We start from the raw sequence: 14435 nt of genomic DNA, 5'->3' as shown, positions 1-14435 counted from the left end.
GTAAGTTTTTATAGGTAGGGGCTTATTACATGGCTGAATGTGACTGCGTTGTAGGGGTTGTTACTTGTTTTACAAAATATTCTCCTTTAAAATGTATTCTCCTTGCTGACTCTCATTGTAGTTTCTCCCTTAAGCAGTATTATCTGAAGACAGCATGTCATTTGTTGGTCTTATCAGGGTGGATATTCTTGCCCAGAGAATGTACATTAACTGCTTACTCATGGTATAGAGAGCAGTGCAGCTGTTAGCAACGCAGTTTCTTTGAAGCTATTAAAGTCACTGTTCAGTAGAAAGTACTCTAGATCTAATTTAGATAATTCCCATTGTTGTATTTCAGAGTTCTTTTGGTAAACAATGAAGGTTCTGTTGCTGAAGGATCCCAAAGACAAAGATTCAGGACCAGATCCCTATATCGAAGTGAGTAAACTTTAAAAAAACAAACAATTGTGTCACTTCGCTATTAAATAATAGAGCCACGCGTTCAGCAAGATAGGTGAATTGAACTGTTTCAAGTGAAAAATGTGCTTAATCAAAATGAGAAATGTGTGTCTGAAATTATGATATTTTCTAAGAAAAATTAGGAGTGTGTGTTTGAAATTATGCTAAGAAAAAAAGCATGCTAGAAAATTTGCTCATACTAAAAAAATATTTTACTTACGGAGCATTTATATTGAATTCACTGTTAAAGCTCTCAGTAAAGTACTGATATTAAAGCAATTTCATTTTAATTAATCAATATTGATTATGTTCATATGGATAAAATTAAGTTTACAAAAAATGTTAGTAGCCTTACTGGGAATGCAGTGTGAAAAAGTGGTTACCTGTTGCTGTGGTCTTTCTGCTGTTGCCTTTAGTCATGTGAATAAGTCTTACTCGTAAGAGCAATTCTATTGACTTTAAAGAATTACAGAGATGTACAGGAGTATTTGCAGGACTAGGTGATTGTCACTTAGGGACTTCAGAGTTAGTGCTGGTGTAAGCTGTAACCGTTCAGTAGCTACGTAGGAGGCCTCATCTCCACAGCTGTTTGTTTAGTATTAGGTTGTAATGCTAAATAACTAACAAAACCAAAGTAGATTCACTAGTAAAAGCAAATAAGATGCCTTTGTATTTTGCTTTAGTACAAAAAAAATATTTGTACTGACTCAGTCAGTTCTTTGAAAAACTGCTGTTTGAGGTCTATTTCAAGAGCTCTAACCCCCCCCCCCCCCTTTTTTTTTTTTTTTGAAGGAGTTAGGATTATACAACTTTGAAACAACTTTGATTCCAGTTTTGTCATTTGAATTCGTATCTCTTGAAAGCTTATTTGAAAAGGTAAGTTGTAAATTATTTCAGTTGCCTTATTTTTAACAGAATTTAGGCCGTGGTTGCCAAGATGCCATGCCTTACCTTGATTTAATAATGCCCTTTATGGTACCTCTTTTTGTGTTTCCACAGAGCTGTATACAATTATTGTATTGTACATCAAGTCCCTTGCCCATACTTGTTAAGTAATTAAGTTGGTCAGATAGAACTCACATTTAGTCGGTGGACCATAGGTAGTCACAGGTACTGAGGCATTTTGTCACAACAAAAAGTTGTTTTGTCACAACAAAAAGTTAGAAGACTGTAGTGACAACTAACGGTTACCTGAGGTTCACCCTTACGTTCTGCTGAAATTCTGTACCGCGTCTCCTAGTTATGTGGAATAAAATTGCGTAATCGGTGTTCTCTTTCTACTCTTTCTTTCTATGTATGTATTTAATTTTAAAATCCTGAAAAGGTTTTCTGCCTTTATTGACAGTCTCCAACAGCACTGAACTTTGTTAGGTGTTTGAATGTGTCATGATCTGCATTTACAAGTGATCCAAGAACACTTTTCCTTTTTTTATACTGATCTTTAAGAGCCCCTTAGTAATTTTAACTGCTGTTTGAGGGGCAGGGGGCAAGCAGCTGTCTTAGTAGTACCCTCTGTTACTACTTGGAATAACAGTTCATTTCTCTTCTGTGAATTGTAAGAACCTCACATTTCATTTGCCCGTCCATCCAGCTCATTTCAGTGACAGGAATCCTTGTCCATTCCCACAGATTCTCAGAATGAATACAATCTGTGCAAATTTTGTTCTGCATTTAAGCTTTGTTATAAATTTCTCTTACAAATACTCTGGCTACTGATAGTAGTGAAATATTTGCCCCGTTCGGTTTCAGACATTTATTGAAGCTGTTCTGTTCTTCACAAGTTTATAAAGAATTTATCAACTTATTTTTAATTTTTTTTTTAATGTACTCCTTAAATTTACTTTTTATAAGTAGCTTTCTCATCCAGAATGTTATGGAGGCCTAGTTTTTACCAGTCCAAGAGCTTTAGAAGCCATCAAGATGTGTTTAAAAAAGAATAGTAAAAATGAAGGTAAGTACATATTTATATTGCCTACTCTTTCTGGTTTAGTATTCTGTGAAGTTTGTGATTTTATTTTGCCCAGCAGTAGGTGTTCGGAATACACCCTTTTAAAAAAGCTGCATCTCATAATTCTTTGGGCATCATAAAGGCCTCATGCTAAACAGAGTTTTTAAGGGTTGGGTTTTCCGCACTTACACTGTTATTGTAAAATAAAGGAAAGAGCTTTTGGTGCAAATTACTAATTACTGTGAGCTTTTGCAGTTGTGCTTATCTCTTGCATAGGGAGAATTTTGCTGCAGTGCCAAGTTTTGCTTACCAACTACTTTCCTTCTTGAAAGAGAGGAGCGTGTTACAGAAACAGGCCACTGCTAACTTCTGTGCCTGTATAATTCATATGAAGTCTTACAGAAGAGATTCCTGTGTTTTGAATATAAAATTTCTCAAGTGAATGAAGTATTAGCTAAAAAGTGGTGAAAAAATGGTGATACGTAAAAGCTGACAGATTAGTTGTAAGAATCCTGCAAAGTGCTAAATAGAATTTACCCTACCAACGATCTATCAGATCCTTGTAAACGCTTCTAAAATCTTACTCTAAGTGATAACTTCTGGCTTTGAGTTTCTGATTACACTTAAATTGTTTTATGACTTCATCTGCGCCGTATTTAGGCTGTAGTCATACTAATCAATGTACAGTGAGTAAGCTTACGCTCTTGGGTAAGCAGTAAATACACTGAGACTGTTAGCTTATTTTAGCATTTTCAACAACAGAGGACTATATTTTAGGATTCTTGGTCAAATGTAATCTCTTATCTAGTCCTAATCTTCATTAGGACTTTTGGCAGCTACCAAAATACGTATTTTAATCAATAAAAAGTGTCTTTAGTTCCTATCAAAGGTAATAAATTCTTACCTTTTTCCTTCTTTAGAATAGTTTCCTCTGGGTTGTTTTTTTTTTTTTTTAACTGTTGTCATTTCTATTTCTAATTTTTTCCCTCAAGAATACTAGAAAGGAACTCCACGTCCTATGCTATGTTTTAAGACAAGACAGTAAAAGACACAGTGTATCTGGTTGTGACCCATTAGGGTACCAGGCATAGGCGTCAGGTAGCCGGAAGGAAGAAATGTAACCTATGACCTACTTACTGCCTGAAGGAGGAAAACCATTTCCTAGTAACTTTATTTTGGTCTCAGGTATATTTTATTCCTGAGCTGATAACTTATTTTTGGTGCATGTTTGAAATATAATGAGTTTCTATATTTCTCTTGTGTAGGGAAGAGTTGCTTTATAGAATACTGTAGTGCATGGATATAATTTTTTCCCCTTTTATTTGTTGTCATAGAATATTATATTTTTTTTCTGCCTAAGCCTTCAATTTTAAACCATGTTTGTATGTCTGAATCTCCCTTTGTACTATATGCCTTTTTTCCTATGAGTTTTGCCAAGTTCTTAATGCCGAAATATAAATGAACATTGCAAGTTGCGTGTGATCTGGCATAGGGCATATGTGCATTAAAAATGCTACTTAGCAAAAGCTGTTTACTCCAATTAAGCTTTCAAAAACAAGTTGTAGACTGCTGTTTACACAATGAAAAAAATACTGGAGAAATTAATTTTGTACATCCAGACTTACTGAAATGTGTAGCGCAGTATTAGTTATTATTATTTTGCTCGATTTGTAGATTAAACAGAAGTTTAAAAGCACTCATTTAGCATTCATATATTGTTGCCACATGCTTAAATTTAATGAAATGTTTTTCAGCCTGGTCAAAATCTCTTAAACTAAGGTGGAATAGCAAACCTGCGTATGTGGTAGGAAGAGCTACAGCTTCCTTAGGTAAGCTTGGGTTTAGAAAAAGAAGTCTTAGATAAGTCGGTCTTGTAAGTAAAGTTTTTGGAGTATTATCTGTTATTCAAGGGTGCTCAGAAAAAAGATATAGGTAAGTTTTATAAATGGATAATTTTGTAGACAAGTAATTGTATACACATTAGAACGATACATGCTTACTTTAGCAGAGGATCCAGATTCTGGTTTTCCACTACTTTTATTGTAATGTGATCATAACTAGTTTAAAAACTGATCAGAAAAGAAGAAACCTTTATTCTTAATTTGCATGTGGTTTTTTTTTTTATTCACTTTAGAAATGAAATAGGATGAAAGGATTTATAGCATGATGGTCTCAGATTGTACAAAGTTTGATGCACTGGCCCACCTTTCCCTCAGCGTTCCTTTGAGGTATTTACCAAAACGAAGTCAGCAGTACACTCCACATTGACTTCAGTGCGCCAGCTGTTTGATTTGTCTTGACAGTGGTTTTAATCTGATGTAATACATATTTTTGGTGCATAACCAAAATGCAATGTAGATTTTAGTTTGTGAAAGCCTTTCTTGTTGTAAAGTTGCATTGCAGCTTTAGCTTCCACTGAACTACCCAGGAAATATTACGAAAAGACTTAGCATTTGAGAATTTTCAAAGTCTCGAAGTTTTTCTGCTCCTAGTCCAAAAATAATTTGGATAAATACTGATGTATTTTTTCAGGCAGACTGGTAACAACAACACTGGATCACCAGCTGGTGACACCTAGCAACCGTCTTGAATGAGTCAAGTCCCAAACTAGTTAACTTCTCAGGGTTTGTCTTATCCCTGCTTACTTGCTTAAAGAAGAGCAAGGTTATACTCAGATTTTCCAGTAGGATTCCAGCCTTCACTAGAAAAAGCAGCGATCCGCTCCTTGGGAAGCTGGCTGCAACCAGTCCATGCCAGGAGCTGCCGCCCGCTCAGCACAGTCAGACAGGGCTTTCTGTTTCACCGCTTCGGGTACAAGAGTGTAAAAATTCTCCGAAACAGCTTAGCTATCCCCAGAATTCTTAATTTGTAATTCTTTCAGGTATGTCTTTCTAGAGCCAAAATCAGATTTTCAAAGCATGTTATTACTTCAAGTGCTCCATTTTTTTTTTTTGCTTTTCAAAGAATTATTTGCGTGCTTGGTTCAAGTCGTGTCTCCCTTTTCATCTCATGTTTCTGTGACAGTAAATACGATTTGTTCTCATCAGTCTGAACGCTTTTCTTTGCTGCTTTTGGTTATAGTGGAAGAAATTGGCCTTACTCCACAAGGAGAAAAGTCTGGAAACGCTGAAAAATTAGCTGAATATATTTGCTCAAGTAAGTATCTAAAAATCTTCTACTTAAATTAAGCTAATGTACTTTCCATTGTTTCAGCATTTCCTATAAATAAAATTGAGTGCGTAGTGAAGCGGAGAAATCCGTACTGCATGTATCTCCTATATGTAGAACCTGTGAATTCAGCTTCTGGGGATGTGGGTGATACCTCTAAAAGATGATAAAAGATATTTTGAAATACCTATACAAAATATTCATTTACATGAAATCTTAGGCTCTCTCATTGATTAATAATGCTGTATGACCCAGGAGACAGAGTATTTTTTTTACTAAAAGATCAGGGCCGTAATAGTTAGAAATTGCTGCTTAATCGTAAGATTTAAATGCCGGTGACTGTAGGTGTGCTGGTTCTCTGTGAACTTCAGGTGGCTTCAGCCCAGTTGGTGCTGGGGATTGTTCACTGCCGTAGCTCCAAGTAGATACGGGGAACTCTTCTCCTCAGGATCAGCATGTGGCTTCAGAGGAATCTGTTTTGTCAGCACGGAAGGAGGGTGGTTTTGAAGAAGGTGCAGGAAGGGTTAGTTAAAATGATTTTCTGTTTTGTGTCACCATTTTTTTATGGTTAAAGCTGTAATGCTGGTCTGTTTGCAGCTTCTAAATGTTTTATCAGATTGTTGGGTAATTTTAAAAGTCTACTCCCTCTTTTTTTTTTTTTTTTTTTTACTGTAATTTGTTAAAATTTCCAATAGTAATAGGAAACATTTTTAGGCTTAGGGGGTGATTAATTTTTTGCGTGGGTGGGTCAGTACAGGCTGTGAAAAAAGAGGCTGTGTTTTTGTGCAGACCAGCTTGTAGAACTCGGGTGAAAATGTCATAAAGCAGGAGCTGCCAGTGCTGTGCGTTTGACCTCAGAGCTGCTGATGCACGTGGTGGTGCTCCAGGGATCCACCACTGAGGTACGAGCTGCCTTCAAGGTGTCTGTCTGAGCATCTGCTGGGACGGACGGTTACCAAAACAAGCCAGCAGAATTAGTCCCCGAGCACTCTGAAACTCGCTGCTAAAATAATCTTTGTACTAGGTGATAATCACACCGAAGGTTCAGTATCTCAGCAGGAACCTTTTAGTTGGCACATCCTCCTCTGTGCTTTTACACAGCCTGGGGCACATCCCGGCCCACGTGAGAAAGCAGGGAAGTCTCTGGGGAATTAGAGGATGGCTTCCAGTCTGATACAAGGGTATGTCCCCTGCGGAAGGATTTGCTGCCCCAAATTTAGAAAGGGAAACAGAAACCTTCATCTAGAGGCCCACGCAGGGTCCCCTAGCTGAACAGAGAACGAGCAACGCTTTGAAAATCCACGTTATTCAGTCAGTCACAGTCACCAGTCCGCCTCTGGCTAACCCTGGTCAGGGAAACAAAGGACAATCAGTGCAGTTATTCTAGACGTTGGATGAATTATTCTATCTGCTGGTTTAAAAGCCCTACTGCTGACCCACTTTATGAACTTGCTGAATAAGGTGCTAAGCGCTGCAGTAGTGGAAATGATGTCAAGAGCCCTGACACGTTATTTTTGGCTGTTAGTTATGAAAGAGTGCGTTGATTAGCAAAGCCTGCGTAGTAGCAGAGATCTAAGGTAAAAGTAAAATGCGATTGGAGCTGGCAAGTGTTTTTTAGGGTCAGTGCTATGTAATTAATTGGCAAATAAAGTATTTTAATTATGTGGAATATTTCATGATAAAAATGATAGTCGCCAACAAAAGAGTAAATAATAAATTCTGAAAATTAATAATGAAATTTTCAGCGTCAAAATTCTGTAAGTGAGGAATAACCCATGTCTAGTCTTCAACAGATACTTTAAAACAGAGGTGGGTTTTAGCTGGTTTTTTAGTGCTAGGAATTCTACCTCTGGTAATGAATTAATGTTTGCCAGTTTACAGATGGAGGTTTTTTTCTTGAGAAGGAAGGTGAGAAAAATACATGTCTCTTCTGTTGTATGAACATGAAAAAAAAAAATAGGATCAGGTCTAAAGGAAGCAATGCGTGTGGTACCACGAGTGGAAAAAGTCCTTGTTGGAGAGCTTGTGACTGGCACAGTTACTGCATCGTAGTATCTCGGTTATTTTGTCGGTCCAGATGAGGGTCATCCTGGCTCTTCCTCCTCCTTTGGGAGCCGCTTGGGTCAGACCCTGTTACTTCTGACCGTGTTTGATCCGGTGGCTGTTTGCCCGCTTTGCCTCCCACTGCTGCAGTCCCAGGAGCCAGGCAGGGAACAGCACTTTCTGCTGAGAGCAGGGAAGTTCAATCCAGAGCCAGCAGCAGCTTCTGACAGCCACCACAGGGAAAGAGAGATCCGTGGCTTTTACAGCCTTTTACGTAGAGGATGCTGAGATCCAGAACACCAGCAGGCTATTTAAATTAACACGGTGCTGCAGCACTTCCATTATCCGTGCAGAAACGCCTGCCTTTGAATACCCTTCAGTTTTGATAACCAAACGGTGAATTTCAATCATTGGGGACTGCTTGTTGTTAAATATATAACCATGCTCAGTGAGATATTGGATTGTGCATATTTATATGTTCTCAGTTCATCAAGTGGTTTATAACAGCCTCTGAAGTACAAATTAAATTACGTCGTGCTCCCTATTATGTATATATTTATTTTTCTTTACGCATAAAATTATAAGTAAATGAAAAAAATACCTCTAAATTTTTATATCAATAGAATTTATTGTCAGAGTAAAAATAAAATTGGAGGTAATTATATTTCTTTTGTTATTCACCTGTTGTGCTTTGGTACCCACTTCAACTTATGACTGGGAAAATAAAAGAATTTACTCCTTTGCTAGCTAGCTTTACTCTCTTTTCAAGGCAAATATTTTTCTAGTTTGATTACAGTGTAACATTCGTGTTGGCTACAGAAGTAGGAGATTAGTGTTTCTTTACAGGTATGACATTGACATTTCAATTAACTGACATGAGTTGTAGGAGGATTAATGCTGAGATACTCGGTTTTATTATATTAAAATCTGTTTTACTTCTGTCCCAAGTTCATTCTTCCTTCCTATAATTTGTTACAAGCATATCTGTAGTTTCTAATAAAATTTCAGCGTGCAGTTAGGGCAGTCAAATGTATCTGTGTTGACTCCTAATGAGGGTCTTTCCATTTCATTTTTACTATGCTGTCCTTCCTTTTTTTCCTGGGGGGCATCTCTGATGCTCACTGCTACAAACCAAGAGTCTATTCCAGCACTTAAGAAAAAGCATTTATTTTTCTAGTAGTCATCTCTTAAACATATGTATTAACATACTTGAATTAGTAATAAAAAGATGTGTTGGGGAGCTCTTCATTTATTTTGAAAGATGAATGCAAAGTTGCGTGCAGCTGTGTAGAATTCCATCTTGAAATTTTCTGTTATTTATAGAAAAGGCAAACTGTACAAAAAAAGTCTGCGGTTAAATTCCTGTCTAAAAGTTGAATTCTTCCTCGATTAAAATGCTGTTTATTGTCTGCCAAGTGTCAATATTCACTTTTATGAGATAAAATCTAGTGAAAAACCTTCCAAAACTATCAGTTTAAGCCCTAAGCCCAGCGATTTGTTGCGAATCTCACACAGACAGTGCTCGCTCTTTCTTCCGAGCCAGCTGTTTGCCTCCACCGTGTCCTGATCACGGTCAGTGTTCTTCGGTGTGTGGGCATGTGCGTAGTGCACGGGGACAGGGTGGCCTCAGGAGTGCAGGAGGTGTAACCAAAGAGATGGTAACATGAGTAATATCCCCTGGTGGTATTTTTAAATTTTGCTCCTCTGGTAACGTATTACAAACATACAAAACCTGTGGAAACTGCATCCCAGGTGTATCACAAGAGGTAAGTTATCAGCAGCCTTGTATCGGAAAGGTCCTTCCAGAATTACCAAGGGGCTTTCACACCTCAGCACTGTAACAGTAACTAAAGTTTTAAGGGAGAAGAGCAAGCGAGGATACCCACTTCCATCCTAGCAGCGGAAGTAGAATAATTTTTCTTTGGGGAAGTAAAAAAATAAGAATTTCAAATAGGCAGATAGACTGAAACTTTTCAGCCCTCTTCTTTGTCTGCCTGATCATTCGTTGCTATAGAGAGAGCTGTCACGTATTGAGCAGGACTAAGATTTTCAGTATTAAATTGAGGGAGATCGTGTTTCTGAGGAGGAAGAGGAGGAGATAACTTGCACGGTACTTGTTTTGCTTTGTAGAATGGCAGGGGGAATAGAAATGCAGTTTGTCTTTTGTGAGATCTTTTTAGCCAATGTGTTCATGTTATAGTTATGGAATATTTTTTAATGTACATGCGAAGTGTAGCCTCTGTCCTCTGAACTGCGGATGCAGTTGCCCTGCAAATGTTTTCAGTTATCTTAGAGCTGTGTCTGTGATGAAGCACGCAGCATTTACTGCTGTGTTCAACATTCGATCCTTTTAAAATATATTCAATGTATTTTTTCCTCTTTATTACACATGCAAGTTAATTAAAGTTCTTGTTTGTTTACAGGAGAGAAACCTAATTCCTCAGCTCTTCTTTTTCCTTGTGGAGCCCTGAAAAGAGAAGTACTTCCTACAGTACTTAAAGAAAAAGGTTGAACTTCCCCTGGAGCCTCATTTTAATTAGTCGGTTATGAGAAAAGTTTCATCTAAAGCTTGCGAACCACATTTTAATAAGTAAAAATTGAATTTGCCATTATGTCGGCTAGAAGTTAGAGGATGGGATTAAAACCTGTGAGGCTGGATTGCTGCCCGTAGCTCTGGGACTGCGCTGTGGCCTGACACGGGCAGGGTTATTCGCCTTGTTGTCCCCTGGTGTTCTCAGCTGCGAGATGGAAGGTGTCACAGAAATACTGCGAGGCTTGCGAGCTCCGAGGCGTGCTCCGAGCTCCTCTGGTTACAGGTGCTTTGGTATACCTTGCAACTCTAGAAATACCCACAAGCGCCTCACAGAATTTTTTATCTATCTTTTAAAGCCTAAAATGGTACACTTAACTGCAATTAGTATGTTGAGAGTCTTTTATTGAAATGATAGAAATTAATGAAACCTTGTTTAATTATGAATGTATATCATGATCCCAGGTATACCTCTGGAAAGCCTCACCGTTTATCAAACAACGCAACACACTGATCTGCAAGAATCTTTGAGCAGTTACTTCTCACAACAGGTACTGGATGCTGATGTAGGTTGAGAATTTTTGGGGTATACAATAATACCTAGCAGCGTACTCCTTTTTTTCAGCTGTCTGGAAAGGATACTTGTGGTGATACAAGAATATCCCCCGTAGGCTTCTCGTTTCCCTGTTGGTTATCAACAAAGTCCGATAGCAGAAGGTTCAGACAGAGAGTGAGTCCCTTAGCTACTTGTTAGGGGAATTACAAATGAGCCTGGAAGTGCCTCCCTTTGAAGAAAACAAATCCTTCCACATTTTGTCTAACTTTCAAAACAGATGTGTTTCAGAATTACCAGGAAATAACTGCTTAATTACATATTCAGTTTATTCCTTGCAGCTGGACACAACTCCTTTTTCAGTAGTAGTGTCAGAAATTACATTTAGCGAGGATATTTAGTGAACAGCTTTATTATTATTTTTTATTACTGTAACTGAAATCTCACTGGACATCTTTGCTGTATATTACAAATCAGAATCCAGTAGTAATCTGCCCTACGTAGTTTCAGTGTTCTTTCTCCAATTATCCGATCTGTGAATGCATTAATGATCTCACTGGAAGTGTTAGAACAGTGACTTGCTGTTGACATGTGTTGAGATCTATTTGCTAATTATTGTTTTTCTCTTTTTAAAACCATCTAGTAAATGTCATTAAGCAAGGATCAGTGCATAGTAAAAGATCTGAATGTACTAATAATTGCTTTTATTTTTTCAAGATTGGCTTTCTGAATTTTCCATTTGTAGGCACCTACATCATACGTAGGATTAATTTTCTGCAAAACGCAGGCTTTCCTTATTACACAGACTTGGCCTCCTTGAGCACATTGCACCTCCTTTTAAAGTCTGCGCATTAACATCTTGTTAAATTACATATTGATTTTGAAGTTCTTTTTCAAGAGGCCCTAAAAGGTTATGGCACGGGCAGTCGATGATACACGGTAGCATCCCCGTGCTCCTCGGTGGGTACTGCAGTTCTGATCCCCACGGTATGTAGTTTACAGCCGTTACAAAAGTGAGTCAGTGGTACATACGCATTTTGTAACTTTCTGAAACCTTTTGATGGCACTCCTCACTTGCTGCAATTAGATGCTGGTTTAAGCGTAAAGCTGTGAAAATGTGTTTCTCATGCGCTTTTTAGTTGTCCTTAACTGGTGCTGCTGTGGTTATGTATTTAGTGTGTGGAGAGCTGACATAAAATGACAAGTGTCGAGCAATTTGTGAGGACAGTGAAGAGCACTGTGTGAAACTCTCATTCTGGCCTCCACGAGCTAAGGCTGGCTACCAAGTCACGTGCTATAAACTAACAACAGATGTACTCTGAGTGGAACTAGTGTATCTTTCTTGTCAGACAATCACGATAAAGTGAGCCTGTGCTTTAGGTCTGCAGCTCAGGAGCTTGGGACCTTCACTCCAGACAGAATTGTGCAGTTATATCTGGCTCCAGAAGATTGCTGCTGCTCTCTTATGGCAGGTTTATTCTGAGAGTCTGCAGTTTTAAGGCATCGCCTCACCTTTGCCAGAGCATCTCAGGGCAGGCAGAACTTGGGGTAAACCTCAGGAGCTGGGCAACAGGGTGCCTGTGCAGAACTGACAGAAATGGGGATGGAGCAGAGAAAGAACTTGCCAAGTTTTCTTGCAGAGCAGGCAAATGAGTACAGCTCCAGAACCCTGGCAGTGCATTTATCACCAAGCACTTGTGTGACAAAGCATTTGGTTGAAGTCACACCTGAATTTCAGCACTCTGGTACGTGGGGGCTGGGCAGGCTCTCTCACCACAGGAAACCCTTTCCATTGGCATACCTGCTGTGTCTCATCAATAAAAACACTCCACGTCCACAAAGAGACAGTTGAAGGGTTTTATGTGAAAGTGTACCCATACACTGCTGAGTAATTTGTGAGTAATCTATGCCAACCTGTGGTTACTTTTACACAGGGAATTCCAGCATGTATCGTGTTCTTCAGTCCATCTGGTGTCAAGTTTTGCCTCCAGCACATTCAGAAGCTTTCAGGGGATTTTATCAGCCGTATCAAGGTATACTCTCTTTAGAAGTGGTGAAATACAATAGGGAGTAGGTTTGGTGTGGGCAAATGAGAAAAGGGAAAGCTGTTAAACCCATTACAGACTTTCATTTTCTCTTTTGTTTGTGCTTCTTTCTCTGAAAAAAACCACATTATAGCAAATGCACAGAGAGTAAACACAAATGTGATTATATAGCTGAGAGCCATTTATTTAAAAAAAATAATTGTTTTCACCTAGAATTATTTCCCCAGTTTAACTTACCCAGTCTCCACTGGGTATAGGCTTTCTTTTCGTAATGTCAAGGTGTAAACAGTTCTTGCTTGAATCAGGCTGAGGCATATTAAAACTCCTCTCACTTTTCCTGTTTCATGGGACTAAGAGCTGTCAATGTTTCTAATAGCAAGATAAATAACAATCTTTCCTAAGTGACTTCTAAGTAGCTCAATTTGTAGGCGGTTTTTAATACTGAGACTCTTCAACCTGAAAGAGTTAGTACAGTTTAGTAAGCTCAGTCATACAAGTTGGTAACACTGGCAATGTCAGCAAAGAAGGAGGGGTACGTACCCAAGTAACTAGTGAGAGCTGGTGCTGCACCTGACTGCGCTGTTGTAACTGTAAATAACGTCATTTCAGTTTGCTGCTATCGGTCCAACGACAGCTGAAGCCATGGAAGCAGCGGGAATCCCTGTGAGCTGCACCGCAGAGAGCCCGACTCCGCAGGACCTCGCCGCTGGGATCCAAAAAGCACTTCACAGACAGAAATGCTGTGTGCCTGAATAAGAGCACGGCAGGCATTTGAAAGGGAATATGGTGCTGTAGGTTTTTCCGTCTTGCAGACCCGTTGTCCTGCAAGAAAGTATTTTTTTCAGGGATATGCAACACTGTCCTGGTCAGGGCCTGGTGTGAGAAGCTTGCATCTAACTATCTCAGAAATCTAGATTTTTTCCAGTGTCCCTTAAAGCATGTAGCTCTTCCCCTTTCCTCATGTTTGCAGTGTAAATATTTCATGTGGGCGCTCCCTGGAGAGGGGCTGCGAGAGGCTAATCCGCGTCAGCGTGTATCGAAAGAAGTTCAGTGGATCACTTCAGGTAATACTAGCACACAAGGCAAGGTTTTCATTTCTCTGTACAATCGGTTTTCCAAACCCATCTTTCTTCTTTTGCAGAAGAAACAGAGTCTTACAATGAAGTATTTTCTGTTGTAAAGCTTACTTGTTCAGTGTTCTGCTTTTCAAATATTTATAGTAAAATAATGATTGTAGACTCTCAATGGAATAGGACAGATCTTGCAGGGAAGTTGCACGGTGTGGAGCCAACAGCAGGGCAGCTGCTGCCACTCCATATCCTTACAGTATAGGGTCTTAAAAATTAGGTTTTGATTTCTAGTGCTGTAAAGAAGGAGGATTTATTAACAGAGAAATAAACTGGATTGTCATAGTTAATCATGGTGTTAAGAGTTGTCTGTTTTGGATGTGGTTTATGCTTTAATTGCTTATCTGTGAAAGGGGGAAAAAGTAATCCTATTTAGCACTAATGCTACCTTCAGCTAATACTAAGGAATTTGTAGAATATTTAAATCATAATACACTCAATTGTAATCCTCACGAAAGTCATTCACGTTGTTAGGATAGCACTGAGGTTCATAGAATAACAGAGAAGTCCTCATTTGCTGTAAATGTCTATTAGCTTAATTCTGAGTATACGGCCTGCATTTCCAATTAGGCAAGATGCTCCA

At 38.8% G+C, this 14435-nt stretch overlaps 1 protein-coding gene across 1 annotated transcript; it reads left to right on the top strand.

Moving 5' to 3' along the window:
• Window positions 1-220: 220 nt before the first annotated feature.
• UROS (uroporphyrinogen III synthase) lies at window positions 221-14142 on the top strand. Its single transcript, XM_040606387.1, has 9 exons — window positions 221-417; window positions 1231-1314; window positions 2293-2389; window positions 4141-4215; window positions 5468-5542; window positions 10021-10104; window positions 10593-10678; window positions 12615-12713; window positions 13335-14142. The coding sequence occupies exons 1-9, from the start codon at window positions 355-357 to the stop codon at window positions 13479-13481; spliced, it is 810 nt and encodes a 269-aa protein (XP_040462321.1). The 5' UTR covers window positions 221-354; the 3' UTR covers window positions 13482-14142.
• The last annotated feature ends 293 nt before the right edge of the window (window positions 14143-14435 follow it).

Source organism: Falco naumanni, chromosome 9 (genome assembly GCF_017639655.2).
Source record: "Falco naumanni isolate bFalNau1 chromosome 9, bFalNau1.pat, whole genome shotgun sequence".
NCBI classification, from domain to species: domain Eukaryota; kingdom Metazoa; phylum Chordata; class Aves; order Falconiformes; family Falconidae; genus Falco; species Falco naumanni.
Note: the sequence above shows the minus strand (reverse complement) of the source record. Positions and strands in the feature narration are given on the sequence as shown.